At 37.3% G+C, this 21,434-nt stretch overlaps 1 protein-coding gene across 1 annotated transcript; it reads left to right on the top strand.

Moving 5' to 3' along the window:
* Positions 1 to 1,151: 1,151 nt before the first annotated feature.
* Positions 1,152 to 18,056, top strand: LOC111807772 (protein HUA2-LIKE 2-like). Its single transcript, XM_023693639.1, has 16 exons — positions 1,152 to 1,588; positions 2,043 to 2,119; positions 7,001 to 9,115; positions 9,697 to 10,111; positions 10,645 to 10,753; positions 10,862 to 10,974; positions 11,070 to 11,257; positions 11,355 to 11,814; positions 11,907 to 12,456; positions 12,568 to 12,747; positions 14,845 to 14,927; positions 15,080 to 15,156; positions 15,262 to 15,323; positions 16,536 to 16,654; positions 17,250 to 17,417; positions 17,516 to 18,056. The coding sequence occupies exons 1-16, from the start codon at positions 1,466 to 1,468 to the stop codon at positions 17,546 to 17,548; spliced, it is 4,872 nt and encodes a 1,623-aa protein (XP_023549407.1). The 5' UTR covers positions 1,152 to 1,465; the 3' UTR covers positions 17,549 to 18,056.
* Positions 18,057 to 21,434: the final 3,378 nt, after the last annotated feature.

Consider the following 21,434-nt stretch of genomic DNA (forward strand, 5'->3'; position numbering starts at 1 on the left):
ATGCTTTAATTATTTAATTATTATTTAGACGGTTAGACCGAACTATCCAATTCAAACTATACAAATCCAACGACTCATCATTTTACCTATTGCATCTCTGGAAAAAAAAAACGCATCGAAGAAAGGAGAGAGTGTCAATAATTTATGTGGACTCCAGTCAACAATTACAATAAATAAGATTTAAGTATCAAACCAAGAAAATGATGAGTAACATGGGAAGACTTCTGGTCTTTGGTAATTGAACTAACTAAAACTATTTATGTCATTATCAATTTTTTCAATTTGTATTTAATAACTTTTGTTTATTGATAATTTGTAATTGAACTGTATTATGTTTGAATTATTTTTTGGAGTATTTAAAGACATGTAATATTCAGATAGTGGAATACAAAAACCGTTTGAAACCCTCTTATGTTTCTTTCAAACCTTGCTTGCTTTATGTTTGATGTTAAAATCGATTTTTTGGATTAGTGATGATCGACCTAATTCCACACTAAAATTTAAGACCACACTAAAATTTTAAGAGTGATCATCATAGATTCAAAGTTCGATATTTATTCACCTTCTAACCTGCCATTGGTTAGAATGGTAGGGTGGGTTGAAATTTAAGAGTGAATTTCAAATTCAATATAAGAGTTATTCATCTTCTAATCGGCTATTGGTTGGAATTAATTGTGAGTGGAATTTTGCAATGATGGTCCAAAATCAAGCGATGTACTGTAACGTTATTCTCTATTTATTCACTATTCATCGTATATGGTTCAGTCATGCCTATTGCTACGAAATGATTGAGAACTACGACCGGACAAAATGCATTTTATGATTAAATATTTAAAATAAAAAACTATCACAAAATAATTAGAGCCATCCAATCCAAAATTTCAGTTTGTGTGGGCCATAAATGATTGGGCCACTGGACATTTCAAAGACCGGCCCACACAAAATCCTGGGAAATGTGGGCCGGGCCGGGCCGGGCCGGAGCCGAATGATTGATTTGGTGGGTCACGTGTTGTTTACACAGTCGAAGATATTAATTCGAAAAAGCGCACGTTAGAGTAATGAGAAAATGATTTCTTATCATGCGCAGGGCGTATTTTGCATCTTGCTCACCTAACCAACTCATATCTCTCCGTGTGAAATCGCTCCTTCCACGAACATAAAAACTCTGCAGACTGTTTTTCTTCGGCTTTTCTCTCTCTTTCTCTTCCTCTTTCTCTCTCTCTTGCTGTGGAAATTTAGGGTTTTTTTTTTCTTCCCACTCTTTTACTTCGTGTTCTCATCACTGAAACCTTGTTTTTTCGGACGGGTTTTGCTTTCCAATGTCTGTTAATTACTTGAAGTTCTTTTGTCGGTGCAACAACTTCCAATTCTTCGGGCGATTTCTGCTGATTGGTGGCTTTCTTCTTCCAATTGAGTTGAAATAGTGGGTTACTCTGTTCAATCGAAGCCCTCTGTGGTTGTGCCTATGGCGCCGAGTCGAAGAAAGGGCGCTGGTAAAGCTGCTGTGGCAGCCGCCTCGCTCCGGCAGTGGAAAGTTGGGGATCTTGTGCTGGCTAAAGTGAAAGGATTCCCTGCTTGGCCTGCTACGGTATGGTTTAGTTTGTTGAACTTCGTATGTTTGTTTTGGATGGGATAGTGTTTTCTTTTGTGCTTTAGTAAGGGTTTTGGATTGCATGTTTTTTGGGGCATTTGGCTTTTGGGGTTGACTAGTGGTTTGGCACGAATTTGGAGATAGTTTAGCAAGATTGTGGTGGTTCTGATTGAGAAAAGCTTTTAACTTTATGGATACTTGTTGGGTTCTTATTGCACAATTCGGGAAGTTTTGGAATATCAGTTCGCAGTTTTAGGGGATACGATGGTTTTGTGGGCTATAATTATTTGGACGGGTTGTTAGGTATTATGTAAACTATTTCAGCGTTGATTCTTTTTGGTCAATATTTATGGATCATTTGTTTCTAATCTTTCTGTCCATTTTTACTAGTTTAGGGATAGTAAAGATATTGGATTTTGTGTTTTCATGTGCAAGCTCATTTTGATGACAGGTGAGCGAGCCAGAGAAATGGGGTTATTCAGCCGATTGGAAGAAAGTTCTTGTCTATTTCTTTGGAACCCAGCAGATGTGAGTACTCAATACATTTTCAATGGTCTCATCTGAATTTCCTTGGAACGTTATTTCGTTATTAGAATTTTTTTTTGAACTTTGATATCATTTGAAATTAAATTTTTTTTTTTTTTTTGAGGAAGTTGCTGAATCATTGTGTTTGCTTGTTGGCCGCACTATATATGGTTTTTCATTCTATTGCTATTCAGACTGGTATAAGTTCTAAATTTGCGATCCTTAGTTATTTGTTCACCATCAAATACTGTTAGTTGGTCCTTTACTTTCTTGTGATGTGGAGCGCATCCATATTAACAGATTACTTGTTTTGGACCAATTAACCAATGTGTCAGATATTGAGGAATATGAGTTGATAGTTGACAAAGATGAGATGAGTTGGAGGTAGAAGTTAGGAGTGCAATGGGTTCTAAAGAAGGAGATTACAATTTGTAGCAAGTTATTATATGGGATGTTAAGTTTCAAGAGTCGGTTGAACTTGTCTTGTTTCTTATTACCAATGATGGACATGTTATTTTGAGAATGGAGAGATGGAGTGAGTGTTAACTTCTTTCTCTCCTTCATGCGCTCCCAGATCAGTTTAGATAGGTAGCTTGTTGTAGTAGGGTGATTTAGGGTTCCACCTACACAACTTTCACTTTGAAAGAGATTAAAGGAGGTGCTTAGTTTTAAGACTCCGGTTCATTGGCATTCTCGACACTCTTCTAGGGTGGAGGGCTACATTCTAGAGGGGTTTTTGGTAGGGAAGGATAATTTTTTTGTGTCCCACCTTCAATTTGATGACGATATCATTTTTTGTTTGACCAAATAAGGAGTTCTCTGTTAGCATAAACCATATTATTTTGTTCTTGAGTCTATATTTGGGTTGAAAATTAACCAAAGTTAGAATTTTATTTTAGGCATTAACTTTGGTTTTACTAAGTTTAATAGATGGGCGTCGTTGGTGGGGTGTGAAGTAGGCTATTTTCCTCTCCGTACTTAGGTTTTTTTCTTCTGGGCCATAATCCTCAAAGTGTTTTCTTTGGGGTTTGGCTATATGAAGCATTCATATAGTTTTGTGGGAGAAAAGTTATTTTCGAAAGGAGGAAGATCTACTCTTATTCAGTTTTTCTGGAGTAGCCTCCCTTCTTATTTTTTCTTCTTGTTTAGGGTCCTAGTGTCTATCTTGAAGATTTGGGGGAAGTGAGAGATTTCTTAAGGAACAAATTGGAAGAGAGGAAGGGTTATGTACTGATGTGGGAGATGGTAGCCAAGCTATTAGGCCTTGGTGGATTAGGCATTGGTAATTGAAGATCGCAAAATGAGACCTTATTAGCAAAATATCGGGCATTTCCCTCACAAGTCTAATTCATCATGGCATAAGCTAATTAGGAGAAATTATGGGCCATCCTCATGAGTGGGCCTCAAACAAGTTTTTGGAAGGCACATCTAGAATTCCTTGGATGGAGATATCTGTTGTGTTCACCTTCTCACCATTTATTCATTGCTTGGTGAGTGATGGGAGGGTACTTGTTTTTTGGTTTGGGGATTGACCCCTTTTAGATTCCTTAGTTATATCACCTCTCTCTTTTGAGAATTTTTTCGCTTGCTTCAATTTTTGAAGGTGTTTGTGTGCTCTCTCTTGGTTTATATTGTCCTTTGTCCAATACGGTAATGCCGGATATTGTTGCTCTTATATCCTTTTTTGGTTTTTATTTTTTATTTTTTATTTTTTACCGAGGGAGGGGGATCATCGTCTTTGAGTCCTAGTCCTTTTGAAACGTTCTTGTTACTCTTTCGTTTGTTGCCTAGTGAACTCCTCTCCATCCAATTCCAATTTTCTTTGGTTTGGTGGGTTAAATTCTTTTCTTAATAAGTGGCGATTTCATTGATGATTGAAATTTACAAAAGAGATATAATATCCCTTTGGTTGAAAGGTCAGACGTGGAAGAGTTAATTTAATACCTTAGATTGTACTTGAGGAACTTTTATGGTTTGATAGGGCGTTCGTGTTGTATCCTTTGTTACCATGCAATTGTGGATCATCTTTTGGTAACTTGTACTTACCGTATGCGATTTTGGAGTTACTTCACTAAGGCATTAGATGTTCACTTAGCTGATAGTTCAACTTAGAGGGTTTGCGCGATTTTGCGGGGCCTTTGAAGTGCGAGGAGCAATAGAATATTTTGCGAAGATGAGGATATAAATGGGTGGCAGGCCCGTCCTTATCCGCCCCCATTGGACATCTCTACAACCTCCATAGAAATGGAGGAAATGCCTCATGATTTGGTTTGCAGTATTAACTCTTCCATGCATAATTATCCATGTAAAATATTTGACCTTTTTTAGGAGTTTGGCCTTCCTCAACGAGGAAATAAAATGAATTGAGGAGCCAATTTGACCATAACTTAATTGATTAATGCATGTATTTTTGACCAAGATGTACAAGTTATGAATCCCCCAACCCTCATTGTTGTTGGAGGGCCATGCCAAATATGAGGGGGGAAAAAAAGACTTGTAGGACCTGCGAACTAAGGGGGACATGGCCAAGACTACTTAGTAATCCTTCAAGAAAGGAAGTTGGTATAGTTGAGGGATGAAAGAGCAATCAACAATCCTCTAACTTGGGTGGAAATCTTTGCTCATGTTATGCGAAGCTTTTAGATCTTTAGAGGCTTGGGGAGGGATTTGAGCGAGGTGTGGTCCTTGCTAGTGCTAGGTTCCATGTTTCTCTTTGGCTTTGGTTATGAAGTATTTTTATGAATATTTGTTAGGTTTTATTTTGTTTAACTGGGTCCCTTCCATTAGTGGTGCTCCCTTTTGTGAGCTGGGTTTTCTGGAGGACCGTGTGTTCTTTCATTTTCTCACCCCGATAGGTTGGTTATTTATTTTTTATTTTACAAAACTTTTACTATCTCCATTCTCGAGTGATGGTTTAGATTGGTCACCAATATATGGTCGTCATTATTTGTGGTTAGAACTTAGCAAGAAGACTTCAAGAGACCATAAGCTTATTTATGGTGTGGGAAATGTAAAACCACTAGCCCAATTACTTCTACACCAAATTCTCTAGAATATGTTTAGACCTAATTAAAGATGATACTCTTGCATGTTTCTTTATATTTTAGAATGGTAAACTCAGTACCTATGTTAAAACTTTTTTTTAGAAATCTAGAGTTTACCACAATTATGGATTTTGGACCTGCAAGTCTTCGTACTGGTTACCGGTCAACTTTTGTTTGTAATATTTGAAATGTTGATTCCTTACTAATGAGTTAGTGGAAGGTGGAGAGTGAAGAAGAGGAAGGTGCGACCTTGGAAGATTTCTTTCGTTTTCACCTTCAACACTATTGACCCCTGCATTTAGGGTTGTTATTATTATTATTATTAAGTAATCTGAACGATATCTTTCACCTTCAGCCACCAATCATTTTGTGAGATCCCACATTGGTTGGGGAGGAGAACAAAACACCCTTTATAAGGGTGTGGAAACCTCACCCTAGCCGACGCATTTTAAAGTCTTGAGGGGAAGCCCAAAAGGGAAAGTCCAAAGAGGACAATATCTGGTAGGGGTGGGCTTGGGCTGTTACAAATAGTATCAGAGCCAGACATTGGACGATGTGCCAGTAAGGAGGCTGTTCCCCGAAGGGGGTAGACATGAGGCGGTGTGCCAGTAAGGAAGCTGGGCCTTGAACGGGGGTGGATTTGGTGGGGGTCCCACCTCAATTGGAGAAAGGAACAAGTGCCAGTGAGGACGCTGGGTTCTGAAGGAGGGTGGATTGTAAGATCTCACATTGCTTGGGGAGGAGAACGAAATATCCTTTATAAGGGTGTGGAAACTTCTCCCTAGCAGACACGTTTTAAAGCCTTGAGGGGAAGCTCGAAGGGGAAAGTCCAAAGAGGACAATATCTGCTCGTGGTGGGCTTGGACCGTTACACATTTTCTCCTTTGGTCTTCTTCAGGATTGATCTACACCAACTCATTATGGATACAATGAAACGCAGTTCCCTTTCAACCTCGCCATTTTTCTTTTTTTGCTTTGGTCTAATCGTGGTTAGCTCTCTCTCATCAATCTCTTTTTCTTCTTTGCCTTTGATAAGCTCTCTCTTTGTCTGTCTCTCTCTCTCTCTCTCCCTCATTGATTCTTATCTCTCTCTCTCCCCATCTCACTCTTAGTTTTGGCATATTAGCCTCTCTCTATCTATCCAACTCTTACAATTTTTAAGTACCGTTTACAAATGGGGCAATTAAACCTCATTTCTTTCCATGAAGTTTTCTTATTGTGTATATAGTCACGTTCCTTTATTTTTATGTACTTTTAATACATAGTGCACCTTGCAAAAAAAAGAAAAAAAAGAAAAAGAAAGCCCATACTTTTTTTTCCGCATTGCGCTTTAGTGAGCGTCAAGCTCTAAAAAACATTGTTGGCTTCCTAACAGATTTAAAGAAGGGCTAATAAACACTTATGATAGACTGCTGGATAGGAATATCCTCTTATTTAATTGGAAGACGTTGTCTAGATTATTAGGCCTGGGAGGTGTAGGGTTGGGAAACTTCAGGCGGAGTGGATGCCTATACCTAAAAGGACGTGGTTGTATTCCCTGGAACCACAGGTTATTTAGCACAAGAACATTAACAGTAACATTTAAACTGGGGTAATGAAACTGTATTTTATTCTATAAAGATTTATGGCTCGAGAACTGACTACCCTTTGATTCCCAAGATCTCATTTAACTGGGCTTATGGCAGCAATGTTATTCTCTTTTTCGGAATTGCAGTATCAATATTTCTTGGATTTTCTTCTTTCTGCACTTTTGCTTGGTTGCACTTATTGAGTCTGAAGGAAAAATGATTTGGACATGGCAAACCTGAAAATTTATGTTACTCATCAATATCTCTTGCAGAGCTTTTTGCAACCCTACGGATGTTGAGGCATTTACTGAAGAGAAGAAGCAATCTCTTTTGGTTAAACGTCAAGGAAAGGGAGCTGATTTTGTTCGTGCTGTACAGGAGATCATTGATTGTCATGAGAAGTTAAAAAAGTGTGATAATAATGATGAGATTATCTCATCTGATGATGTAGCTAGAGTAAATGGGGGTAGCGTTGTGGATTCATCTGCTAACGTTGGATCAAAAGATGAAACAGAACCTCCTTTAGCAACTAATAACAATGTGCAGTCAAATAATTCACTTTCTTCTAGAGACACGAGTGAACCAGTTTTACCTATAAAAATTGTTTTGGCTAGCGAACAAGGTAATTCTTTGCTTGATAAAGAGGCCCTGCAGGATGAATCTACTGATGCTGCTGCTTCCGAGCAACCCTTTCCTGCTAGTACCTCCTCAAGAAAAAGGTCTGGTGGATCAAGATTAAAAAGCGCTGTCACAAAGAGGAATGCATCTGTTCAGAGATCTAGAAGCTCCTCTAGAGTGGGGTCGCGCAGGTTACAACGCTCGTCAATTCCATTTAACAGTGGGGACAAAGTGACCAATAACATCCCTGAGGAGTTATTGAGACAGAATAAGCGAAACCGAAAGTCACCTGATGGATCTGACTGCGATGATGCAACTTCAGAAGCTTTGATTTCAAATGTTAGCATTGAAGATAATGCTTCTGAAATTGTTACAGCTGACTCTGATACCTATAGCCTGAACGAATGTAGCACTATTGATTCTGGGTGTAAATTGGAGCACTCTGAGACTGCTGTAGAGTGTTTGGAGAGAGAGGTTGAGTTTGGCAAAGGACTTGATCTCCACATAAAGGCTGTTGTCATCAAGAAGAAAAGGAAGCCAATGAGAAAACGAGTGATCAACGATGCATCCAAAGATAATGGAGGTGCTCAAGACAAGGAGGAGATAATGGAGGCTGTGGTGGATGACTCTAACCAATGTTTACAAAATGATTGTGAAAATAGGACAGAAAGATGTTCCAAAGAAGATGGGGACGAACATCTTCCATTAGTGAAACGAGCTAGAGTTCGGATGAGCAAATTATCATCTTCCGAAGAATGTAAAAGACATTCAGATACAGAAGAACAGAACCAAAAGGAAGCAGTAGCTATCAATCTTACTGGAAAAGTTGAGATTGATTCAAATTCTGCTGATGGTAGTATTGATAGAGGCTTGGATACAGCAAATGGTGTTCCTAATCACACGTCACCTTCTAAGGTCTGCACTCAATTTTCTTCAAATTGGTCTCAGCTTTGTAATTTAAAGAAAGACCAATCGTTTTGTTGCTCAGTTGATGGGGAGTCTGTTTTACCACCATCAAAACGCCTTCATCGTGCTTTGGAGGCCATGTCAGCTAATGCGGCTGAAGAAGGTCAGGCTGCTGCTGGAACCACTATATCAATGCGAACTTCTATGAACGGGTTGCTCATAACTTCTACATGTAGTTCCTCTCATTTCCCGATGGAAATCAAAGAAGGCAATTGCTTAGGGCCGCAGAGTAGAACTTCTCATGATGACCCCTCCAAAATGGAAGATGAACGATTCTCCATTAGTGTGAATCACACAATCACCGAGGAAAATGGAAAACCACCTTTAAAAGTAGACTTTGGTCATGAAGCAGATCAAAATTCACAGAGTCAACGACATGATTTCAAGGATGCTCTCATATTGGAAGGTGAGGGAAAGCATATTGATATTGCAGACCATCGAGATCCACAACCAGGCTGTCATTCAGATAGAACAGTAGTTCATGTTAATAGTGTGAAAAAGGAGTCTCCTTCTAGAAAACTGGCCGATGTCAGATCTAACTGTGGCGAAATGGTTCAGTTACTTCCTCTGGAGAACGAAGGAAACACTGTTATTGCATGTCCACATATTGTTTTATCTGAAAATCCTGATGAGCATTTGGAATCTTCGGAGAACATGGTTCGTGGACTTGTTGCTGGTCCCAGTGATATTGCTAGGCTTTCACATCATAATGGATCTGATGACATGAAGTGTGGTGCAGATGACAACACGGTTGCTACGTCCCCGAAGCCTGCACCTGCTGAAAATTGTGAAGAGACCACCATGTAAGCAATTTTATGTTTTGTATCACTTTGTTTTGCAGGAATTTTAATAGAATTAAACTTGAAATTCTCAATATATGCCTCCTTGCAATTCCCATGAATTGGTTCAACTTTTCATATTTCTTCCTCATCACCGACTCTGCTTCAAAGACAATGGCATTTTATGCTTCTCCCATGTCCATTCCTGACACTCATTTTCTTCATCATATATCAATCATCTGTTGTTGAATATCTGTATATTGACAGGATTGTCGATATTCATCTGTTGTGTTTATCTAAAAAACTCTTCACGATCCTATAATTAATTCCAGCATGCTTGTTCATTGCAACCTTTTCTTAACCGTTCTTAATGGCTTTCTAGTTAGTCATATGTCAGACATAGAGAATGCTGATTCTGTTACAAATCTCAGATTCATAATTTTTGGATGCTCGATGTGGAGGAAAGTCAAATAGTAAAACTCGATTTTTTTAGGGATTGTGTTTGGTCAAACAACTTAGTGTTCATTAGTTTTTTTTAAAAAATTATATTGGATAATTTTTCTGCCCTGCCTTTTCTAAATACTTGTTTTATTCTTCTGTCCTAGGCATGATGTGAAAGAGGTAAACGGTAGAGATTCGGTGAACGATCAACCATCTCCCTTTGCTGGTGATCACGTTGTCCAAAAGGATGTATCCGAAGTACAGTCCAGTCTGTCTGTTTCATGCACGGACAATTCTCTTACAATGGATTTAGTTGATCCTATCTCTATTTCAGATAGGCATGGTTTTCTAAACAAAAGTATCAGTTTTAGTCCCAAGAAAAGTGTGGGTGTTCTGGAGGAAGTTAAATTTGAATCTGCAGTGACTCTAAAGTTAAAACCTATGGGCAAGGATGTGGAAGCGCATGCTGCTCTTTCATCCTTCGAAGCCATGCTTGGGAACTTGACCAGGACAAAAGATAGCATTGGTCGAGCGACACGTGTAGCTATTGAATGTGCAAAGCTTGGTGTCGGCTCTAAGGTAATATAATTTCTTTTCTGGATTCTTGTTGCTTCACTTTCTAGTTGTTTTCCTTTCCAGTGTTAACTACATTCATTTCATATCTCCTGGATTTTAAGGGACACTGACACAACTGGAATTGTTTTCCAGATATGTTTCAATTGAACTTTTGTTTGAAACAACTGGAAAAATTTTCTGAAAACAATGGCCAAACAAGTTTTGATTGATTATTCAAGGACCAATATTGTAGACACATTGATGTTTCCAAGTACAATTAATTATATGGTATGAAGAATTGAAAATATATTTTTATATCCTCAATTGTACTATTCTTGACAAGCCGATTCAAATCGTTCCAACCAAGATCGTTGTTTGCTATTGAAATGTTATGAAATAAGACTGCATCTTTTGCTCTTTCGTCCGTGGGTAGGTTGAACTATGTTCGGAAACGTCAGATGCTGCACTATTGGGCATTTTTGAATCATGTCTTTTCTCAACTTTTAGCTATTATCTGTGACTTCTTTTTCATTAGTTTGAATCAAAATTCTCTCTAGGTGGTTGAAGTTCTCACTCGGACTTTGGACACGGAATCAAGCTTGCATAAAAAGTTGGACTTGTTCTTTCTTATTGATTCAATCACGCAGAGCTCTCAGAATCTAAAAGGCAAGTCATTTGACCTTAATTCTCTACTGGGTGTGTTATAATGTTATGATTTAATGAAGATTTTTTTTCTTCTTAACTTTATATGAAAGATGTTTCTTAATGCTCTAGGCAATGTTGCTGATATTTACCCACCAGCCATCCAGTTGGTTCTCTCACGGCTCCTGGCTGCTGTTGCTCCTCCTGGAAGCAATGCGCAGGAGAATCGTAAACAGTGCATTAAGGTCTTGATAATTCCAAGTACTTGGAATGATATTCGTTCGATCTCTTCTTTCGATATCCATGTTTTGGTTTACTCACCCTTCATTGTCTGCTACAGGTTTTAAGGCTATGGTCACAGAGAGGGGTCCTTCCAGAATCAATAATTCGTCATCATATGCGAGAACTGGAGTCACTAAGTGGCAAATCATCCGTTGGTGCCTACTCTCGGCGTTCATCGAGAACAGAAAGGTCATTAGATGATCCTCTCAGGGAAATGGAAGGCATGCTTGTTGATGAATATGGAAGGTTTGATCATATTGTCAACTTTCCCTTAAAAAAGTATTTTATTAAATAACCTTTAACTGCTAGAACGTATCCATTTATTATTTTTACACTATCGCAGCAATTCGAGTTTTCAAATTCCTGGTTTCTGCATGCCCCAAATGCTTAAGGACGAAGACGGGGGAAGTGATTCTGATGATGGAAGTTTTGAGGCAGTTACTCCCGAGCATACATCTCAAGCTTGTGATGAACCTGAGACTGTTCGTGTTATGGAGAAACATAGGCATATCCTGGAAGATGTTGATGGTGAGCTCGAAATGGAAGATGTTGCTCCCCCTTGTGAAGTTGAAATGAGTTCCTCTAACTCCATAGTTGTAAATGCCATCGAGGCTGTGCATAATAAGTTCGTGCAGCATTTTCCTCCACGTATGCCTCCTCCACTCCCTCAAGATGTGCCACCATCATGCCCACCTCTTCCATCGTCCCCTCCTCCCCAGCCTCCGCCTTTGCCTCCCTCATTCTCCAGGAGTGATACATGTGCCAGTGATTTCGAGTTGGAGCGCTCCTATATGGACACAAATGTTACCACCTGTTCTTTTGCTTAATTTATTGTTCTTTTCATTCTACATATAATTTTCTAATTCTTTCCCCTAATGGTTATGATATAATGCAGAATGTTCAAGATAATTCGATGCAACTGGTGGGACAATCATCAAATACATCTGGGACTACTCAAAGAACAAGTGATGCAGTACATTACCCCACTTCATCAAACGCATCGGGGACTAGTCAAAGAACAAGTGATGCAGTACATTACCCTGCTTCATCTAATGCTGGGATTACTCAAAGAACAAGTGATGCAGTACAATACCCTGCTTCAGAACGCAGAGATCTTCAGATGCAGATGCCTGAATCTACTTCTCGTTCTTTCAGCAACATCCCGGCTAGAGTATTGAATAATGGCCAGCATGATGATTCTACTGCATTGCACAACAGTGGTTACCCCTTAAGACCACCCCATCCGCCACCACAAGATCAGTTTACCTATGTCCACGGAGATCACCGCATGAAGCCTCGATGGGAGGACCCTCCTGCTTCTTATTCAAGTAGGTTCCGCTATGCAGAAGATACCGATGGCGAGTACTTCTACAATGACCACGAAAGAATGAGACATTACTCCTACGAACCACATGAGAACTGGAGGGTTCCACGACCGTTCTACGGTAAAATTTGTAGCATATATGACCAGATCAATATGAGAAATATTTGGATTTTGTTTTCATGGTATCCATTTACCTCTTTTAATAGATACCCTGTCTCTTTCTTTGACATAGGTTCTCGCTATCATGATAGAGGTAGAACATCCTATGGTCCTGTTTCTTGCGGTGGAACTCCATGTGAACCAACAAGATTACATAGCCAGAGGTGGAGATTTCCCTCTCGAGATATAAACAGTAGAAGCTCAATGCCTTATAGACAACCTTATGATGGCCCCGTGCGTGTTTCAAATAGAGGTGACCGACTTATTTTATAGCCATTCTTTTCATCCATATATAAATCTTAGAATATAGTTATGATTCCATTTGACATCAATTATGTCACTTCTAGTGTAAAAAAAACATTAAGCCACCACCGCAAACCCCAGTTAGATTCCGGCAAACCCGGTTAGATTCAGACATGATACATTTTTTAGTTATTGGGAGAACCCAAGTACTTTCTATCGGATCCCGGAAACAGCTCTCAAAGAAATTAAACTCTGTCATATAGAGATTTTTTTTTTTCTTTCGACCATCTTTTCGATTGTTAGTACAATATATAAGGACCGCTACTACAAATAGTACTACACCCTTGATCGTGAAATATCGATTGCTTGTTGAACCTTGTGAATTGCGTGAAAGTAGGACACTTCAAATTCGGGAGTCTAAGAGTTTTATAAAATGAATGTACTCTTTTATCAGTGTTCACTGCTTGGATTGGACAGTTTGTTCATTTATTCTCTGTATTTCAGGTCCTAGCTTTTGGCGACCAAGATGAAGAAACACGATCTAATTACTAGAAATGGTAACAAATCGTTATAAAGTTCACAAGTATCGTCGTCCTCATCATCATCATTGTTATTATTGATATCAAAGTTTTGCGCTAACTGCGTAAACCGTTGGGGGTTGCAGGTAGAAACGATTTTTTAGCTTACTCCACGAGATGTTGGCACGGTTCTTAGAAGGTGCAAACAACGACGGAATCCACGTGTGCCGATGATGTACATAGGTAATATATCATCCTCTCCTCTCATGCAGATGCTGGGCAGGTAGGCTGGAACCGCTGTAGAGATGGTTGAGAACTGTAATTACGTAGGCTGTTTATGCAGTTTTTTTCCAATTCTCTTTTAATTTAGAACCTCTGAATCCCCAATTTTTTTAGCATAATCTATCACTTGGAAACCCCTTCACTGGGTAGTTTATCAATATACAAGCCCAGTTGTTTAAAACAATTCTTACCTCCTTACCTCCTCATGCCTTAGTAGCTATCATCCATTAAAAACGAACTCGTATCGATGGTTCTCTACGACAACCCGGTCTTCTCCTCTTATCCTTACCCATTTGATTGTTTTTTTCATGCCTCACAGCATAATGTAAGGTATTATTATGTTAGCAGCTACTTCTTGTTCAACATTAATGTTTGCAACTTTTGTACATTCATTTATATATAGATCTTCCTCTCTTGAATGGGTTAAGGGAGGCTGTCTGTCTCAGCATTGTTTGTTATAAAAGCATTTGAGAAGGGAAGAAAAAGTAGGGTAAGATGTGTCGAATGTTGAATGAAAGAAGAACGTATGATCGTAGCAATATTCTAGTTTTAGATTTTGAGTATTGTGTTTAGTAAGATTTTGATCCCGTGATCCTGAATCGATCTTACTTGGGATTGCACATTCCTAGTTTGTCTATGAAGAGCATACCTAATTATATTAGTGTCTATAATTGATTTATTCAGTATTATCGATCGGGCCTCATTCGTAAGTGCTACAAGGTCTTGTTCATTGGAATCTGTGGTTATGGAATCAAATCTATTAGTATGGAACATTTTTTTTTCGAGTGAAATCTCGTAGTATATGATAGATTGAAAAAGTGCTATCGTTGATGTGGAATAAGAAGAGAAGCCTACTCGCCCAATACTTCTCCCTTGATCTGAAACGAATGACGTAAAGGGGGTTGAGGTGAGCGACGGGAAGAGAAAAACGAAAAAAATTGTCGCACTATCGAACTTAAAACGATGAATTGCTATCAAATTTGAGAGTGCATGAAAGAATAAATAAATGATTATCTAATAATAAATTAGAAAAAGATTACCATAATTTTCATTTTTATTTCATCTCAAAGTCAATAGTGAATGTTTGAATGTTCATTCCTTACCTTAAAAATAAAATTTGGGTTTTAGCTTACATTGTATCAAACGGTTACTCAATTCAGCTACCCATTAAGCAAAATAAGCAATTAGGTCACAAACCAGTTGGGAATTCATTGGGACCCATTAACGGATCGATTCGAAACGAAATCCTTATTGAGCGATCGAAGTCCTTTCCTTGATCTTTTCTCTTCTTCCTTTTCAAATTCATTGATCGCGATCGCCGAAGAGGAGCAAAAAGATGGGGGCATCTCACTCAGTGGCAGAGAAATCCATCCATGAATTCACAGTCAAGGTTTTAATCTCCTTTCCCCAGCCCCCCACTACTCCATATCTCTCTTTTTTGCCTTTTTCTGTCTCGATCTGTGCTTCGTCTCTTTCCTCAGAGGGACCTCCATTCTTTTAGAGCATCTTTTTTCTTAATGAGATCGTGCTGGTGGAGCGCAGGATTTCAAAGGCAAGGACGTAAACCTCAATGACTATAAGGGGAAGATCCTTCTTGTGGTTAACGTTGCGTCTAAATGGTTTGTTTGTCGCCTTCTTTTGTGGATTCTTTCTATGTGGGTCTCCCATGTTTGGCTTAATTACTGAGTATTGGACTTCCTGTGTCTGTTTTCGCATCTGAACAGTGGGTTTACAGATTTGAATTACAAGCAGTTGACTGAACTGTACAACCGATACAAGGATGAAGGTTTCGTTTCCCCCTTTTTGAGTTATTCATTTATTATTTAATCAACTGTGAGCCCGTTTATCATCAACAGTTCATAGCTTTTCCTGTTGCTTGATAAACTGAATTCAATTAAATTGCATATATAATTAGTGTCCATAATTGATTTCTTCTGCATAGTACTGGGCCTCATTCTTTAGGTGCTACAAGATCTCGTACATTGGAACCTATGGTTATGGAACTGAATTCATTAGTATGGAACATTTTCTTTTCAAAGTGAAATCCCCTAGTATATGAAAGAGTGAAAAAGTGCTTTCGTTGTTAGTGGAATAAAAAACGTTCGTATTTTAATGCATTAGAAAAAGAAGAAAAATATCAAAGTATGATGAGCAAGGATTTTGTGAACCACACTAACCATTTAGAAGAAATCAAAGAGAGAAGTTATAAATCTTAAAACAAGGAATCTACCGGGGCCCTATAGTTGTAGTGCGTGTCTGAGCCCTGTCCTGAGAAAAGACAGGCCTTATTCCACAGACACTCCTCTCGCAAGAAACAACAACTTCATGTGCAGTTAAGCTTTCTCACGAATGGTCTGCTCAATGAAAGGAACTGTGAAAGAATAATTTTGCTAGATGGGAGAGAAGGAAACGAGGAAGATATTTTTTTCATTTTTGGAGACAAAAGCTTTCTACAAAGTCCATTCCCTGTTTTTCTCTGTAGTTTTTCAAAAAGGTGTTCTGTGTGGGTTGGTATTTGTTTTTCCATTCTGCCCTGTTGCACTGTGGAAGATTCAAAATTAGAACACCTTGAACTACCAAAGGGCTAGAGAATGAGTCGAAGCCATGGACACCTACTTAGAATTTAATATTTTACGAGTTTCTTTGGCAACTAAATATATTAGCTTTAGATGGTTGTCCCATGAGAATAGTCGACGAGCTGCCTTCAAGCTGGCCAGACACTCATGGAGAATATATATATAATATAAACTGCTCTGTAAACACATCTAATTGTAAAAGGAAAGTGGTTTTGACTTCTTCACTCTGTTATTGAATTGTAAGAATAAAAAGAAGATCACAAGTTATATGATATATGTATATATCCCTGATGTTTTTCATGGCTGATCCTTAATGCCTTTTCTTTGCGAGCTAGGTAATGGTATTGAAGCATTCTTTATCTTCTTTGGTAATTAGTTGTTTCTTTTATTTGGTTCTTACACTAGAGATTTACTGTCCTCAGACTTTGAAATACTGGCATTTCCATGCAATCAGTTTCTGAAGCAAGAGCCCGGAACAAGTGAGACGGCTCAAGAATTTGCTTGTACAAGGTACAAAGCAGAATATCCAATCTTCCAAAAGGTAATGATGCGTTTCTAATGAACCTTGTTTTTGGCTTTCACTGAAGGTTAAGAATCATATTCTGATTATGTGCCATTAACTCAGTTATATTCAAATATCTGAACTGCGAATTTTTTGTCCTTATGTTTTCTATGAAGATTTTGGATACATTATGATAAAAGTTTCACCATTTGCTGAATTTGATGCATTGTTATTTGAGCAGCTTCTTGAAGTTCCTATGATTTAAACTACAACAATAGATAGAACTCAGGAGTAGGATCACGTTTGCCAAACAATTTTCTGTTATCAAATTTGTTCTCTTTTTCTTCTAGTTTGTTCTCTCACTCGAGCTTTGAAATGTTGAAATCGACGGAAATGTTGAGGTCCCAATTTTATGAAAATGTCGATGAAAATATCAATAAAATGTTGATATCGATGAAAAATTCTACGAAACAAAAAAAATTTAAATTAATCAATTAACATTCTAAAACTTCTTATATAATTTAAAATGCTTACTATTTGTATTACTTTCACATTAGTGACATTTTGTGGCTTCTTAGTTATGTTTCATCAATTTTTTTACAGTTTAATCATTTTTTTTTTTTGGGTCACGCAGATACGTGTGAACGGGCCAGACACGGCGCCAGTCTACAAGTTCCTCAAAGCAACTAGCAATGGGTTCTTAGGCACCCGGATAAAGTGGAATTTCACCAAGTTCTTGGTAGATAAGGAAGGGGTTGTCATCAACCGCTATGGCCCGTCCACCACTCCATTGTCTATTGAGGTACGTTGTCCTAAGCAGCCCCATGAAACTCATTTCCTTGATAATGAAACTGCTTTGTTGGTGATCGTAGCATTGTTTTTTTCCAATTACTGTCTCAGAGTGACATCAAAAAAGCATTGGGAGTTGCTTGACTTACCTCTAGACCTCAGAGTGACATCAAAAAAGCATTGGGAGTTGCTTGACTTACCTCTAGACCTCATGCTTAATGTTAAGTCCACATGAGTTAAAGTAATTGAAGACACTAATAGAATATAACCAAATGGTAAAGGTGTATTCTCCCTTGGCTGTAATTATTGTATTAGCAGTAATAGTCCGAGGGGTCTGTCTGTGTGCGTGTGCGTGTGCGTGCGCGTGCGCGTGTGCGTGTGCGTGTTTCTTCTTGAATTTCGAGGGAATGTAAGTAGTGGCTATTCTTTGTGTTGTGTAGTATTTTTGGAGGCTGTTATTTGGCTATGTCTATTTGTTTGATTTGTATTAGGAAGTGCATTATGGATGGCTAAGTTATCTTCATAAACGTTGTTTTGCTAGTTTGATTATGCAAAGTTGTTTATGACGAATATCGAAGAGGGGGCGTAGATTGTTTTCGAAGTAATTTATACATTTCCATATGTGAAATAAATGTACGAACAGTTACTTTAATTTAGGTTACCTTTATTCTTCATGTAACACATTATCTACTCATTGTCGGTGCATTGCCTATCTTGAACTGTTACACAAAGAACTCATTTCAACCCACAACGCCAAATAATCTTGCTTCAACATACTAGGGCCCCTATATGAGTTTTATCAACCTCTACTGAAATAGACTCATCGTATAGAAGTTAGACGAGATATGCCTTAAGATGACCATTATAAAACACGAGAACCAAATATCTAAAGCAAGACAGTCAATAGAGGTCATGACTTTCTCACTTGACTTGAAAGCTTTCGATCCCCTTTATTAGTATAATGAAGACGGAGTGTGATATGACAGATAACTTATCGTACAACTAACCATACGACTAAAGAAAAGAGTGATAAGGTCATTCACAATATTGTTCACCATAATGTTAGGAAGATACAAGCTCACAACGTATATTAGCCATGCATGCACAAAATTAATCTAAAAAAGAGACAACCACTTGAGAAAGCTATGATGCAATTCTACAGAAACAACTACGAACGATCCCGAATATGATCCGAAATCCAATAAAATCAAATCAGGATTATCGAAGTTATGGATCCAAATATCAAAAAACTAAATCTCACTCAACCCACGAACGTTCTTAGCTCGATCGATGCAATAAATGGCCGACATGTCGGACCAAGGGATGAATGGGAAGACTACTAAGGCACATTATTAGAAGCATCCATTAGAGATGACAATGGTAAATGAAGAGTCACTCTCAAGTGAGGTTTGTCAAGGAGACAACTTTGTCTGCCTTGTTATCCATTGAACTTCCAACATTCTCACATCCACCATACATTAAGTGTTCATTTTAAAATCTCTTCCAACACCACTAGACAACAATGTTATTTATTTATTTATTTATCTATTTATTTAATTATTTATTTATCTATTTATTTTATTATTATTATTATTTTATGTGGCATTCTTATAATATATATATATATATATATATATATATTGATTTGATGATATATCTTTTAGAAAAGATATTTTAGTAGCACATAAGTTTGGCCCATTTTTCAATAACATATTGTGTGTGAAAAGAGATTTTTAAATGTTATATAATATAATAATTTATAATAAAAATTAATTGATGAAATAAATAATATATTATAATTACTAGAATACACATTATTATTTTTTAATTAAGATAACAACAATCAATTTATTAACTTATTTTAACATGTTTATGTATTATTTAAAATATTTACTAATTAAAAACTATAATATTACGGTATTTAATAAAAATAGATGTTATTTTAATAGTTTAATTTGTATTAATTAATAATATTAAGTAAAGTTAATCATTTATGAATTAAAGGGAAATTTTTAATAATTTATAATAAAAAACACATTAACTAAAAAAAAATTGGTATAATTTTTCATTAGAAGAATTTTATTATTATTTCTTTTAGTGAAGGATATTGATGAATATAGAAAAAATTAAATACTAACTAAAATTAAATAGTTTAACAAATTATATAGTAAATATTGGTCAGTTAAAATCATCGCATCAGCTAATGTGACTACTAAGCTATTTCTCTCGAACTGAGCCAACCCTAAAAAGAGGATTACAAGCTCGGCGATCGATGAACCAAAAAGTTTCGAGTGTCTTCTTGAATAGTTATATCAGCTCATAAGGCGCAAGATGTACTTTGTGCTGGGGAAGGGGCGGCGGTTCCTTGATGACAACATTCTAGGTGCTTGAGCGATAAAGTTCCATCGACGTAAAAAGTTACGGAAGTAAATTGTGAGAAATAGCCAGTTTTTTTGCTTGAACGAGAGGATTCTGGCCGTCGAAACCATTTTTATCTTATAGTCTTCGAAAGTTATACTTCAAAGTCATTGACTCAGTGGTATCTTAAATAGATACTCAAAATGTTAAATAAGGGACGGAGATAACACGATCCACAAGAATTTTGACACCAAACAAGTGCGAAAGGTACGTCACGAGAGCTACCAAGCCAACCATTCAAATTGATTTTTCTTCATTGTTAACACTAACTTTTATATTTTATGTGGTTTAGACTTCACTTGTTCGTATCAAAATATCGAAAATTTGTGACTCTTACGTGATCAAAAAGTCGATATTTCAATGGATAATGTTGTGAGGGATGTCGATATCCAATTTGGGTATCAAACGAGTATATATTTGAGCCCTTATAGCTCAAACTAAGCAACTTAAAGGCATTATTGCATAGAAGAGATAGGGTCTTGGTGTGATCATCTTCCATTGCCAATGGCAGCAGCAAAGAAAGAGCAAAAACAGTCAAAGAGGTGTTCATTGGGCCAACTCTCAAAGCACCTGAAACAACACAAAGGAAGGCTTTATATCATATGGAAATGTGCAATTATTCTTCTTTCTTGGAGTGATTAACCAAATCTTTCCATTTCTTCATCTTGTCAAATCAGCTGATGGTCGAGTTCGAGAAACGTGGCTATTAGCTAGGATTCGTTCGTGTAAGAAATAAGAATTTCTCGTTGATAGTAATGTACTGTGCGGGACGGAGTAGTAAGGGCCCTTCTTACCTCCTACGAGTTGTTCGACATTGTATATTTTCGTTTTCGTTTCTCTTTTGTACATATATGGAATCGTGGTGAATCTCGATTTTTTTTCTATTCTCGAATGTACTATTAGAATCTCGATTTTTTTACTCTAAAAAAGATCGAAAAAAGTTATCATAATGAAAAGATTTCGTTGATAAAACATTGTTGGAAAAGTGTTTTGTCGATATAAAAAATGTTCACATCGAAAAAAGTTGTGCGATCTTCGTTAGCATCGGAAATCCCCTTAAGTTATTAACAATCATAGTTTAGTTCACTCAAATCTTATGTAAGATATGTTGATGTTGCAACCAAATGCGATGAGTAGTCTTGACATGATGAACTTCTAGTATGATTTTATGAGACCGGATGCCTATTTTATGATTTCAAGACTAAGTGATTTCTAGTTTTATTTAGTAACTTTTAGTCCGAGAGAGGTCATAATTCATTATCTATTTGTGTTTGATACTCTTTACTTGGTTAGGTTATGATATACTTAGATCAGGTGGCTCTGTCTCGGTTAATTTAACTATGACACACAAGGTGACTTCTATTCCTATTTGACGACTTTTAGTCTCACTTTATTAGATTACGACTCACTCGAGTATAACAACTTTTGGTTCGACTTTATCGGACTACCGGTCATATTATGAAAATAGATTTTGAATATTAAATTTTGAAAATAGATAATTTGCAAAAGAAATTTAAGGGAAAAAAATAGGAAATATGTATACTGAATTTGTATCTCAAAAGATTTGGTTGGCCATATGTGGGGTACTCAGTTTTGGCCATTTTTCAATCAA

This window comes from Cucurbita pepo, chromosome LG12 (assembly GCF_002806865.2).
Source record: "Cucurbita pepo subsp. pepo cultivar mu-cu-16 chromosome LG12, ASM280686v2, whole genome shotgun sequence".
NCBI lineage: Eukaryota > Viridiplantae > Streptophyta > Magnoliopsida > Cucurbitales > Cucurbitaceae > Cucurbita > Cucurbita pepo.

What these genes read in the sequence shown, in the direction of transcription:
- LOC111807772 (XM_023693639.1), top strand. Translation starts at nt 1,466, where the DNA reads ATGGCGCCGAGTCGAAGAAAGGGCGCTGGTAAAGCTGCTGTGGCAGCC. An exon ending in GGTTCCACGACCGTTCTACG is followed by an intron (nt 12,457 to 12,567) that starts GTAAAATTTGTA and finishes TCTTTGACATAG; the next exon opens with GTTCTCGCTATCATGATAGA. An exon ending in AATATCCAATCTTCCAAAAG is followed by an intron (nt 16,655 to 17,249) that starts GTAATGATGCGT and finishes TGGGTCACGCAG; the next exon opens with ATACGTGTGAACGGGCCAGA.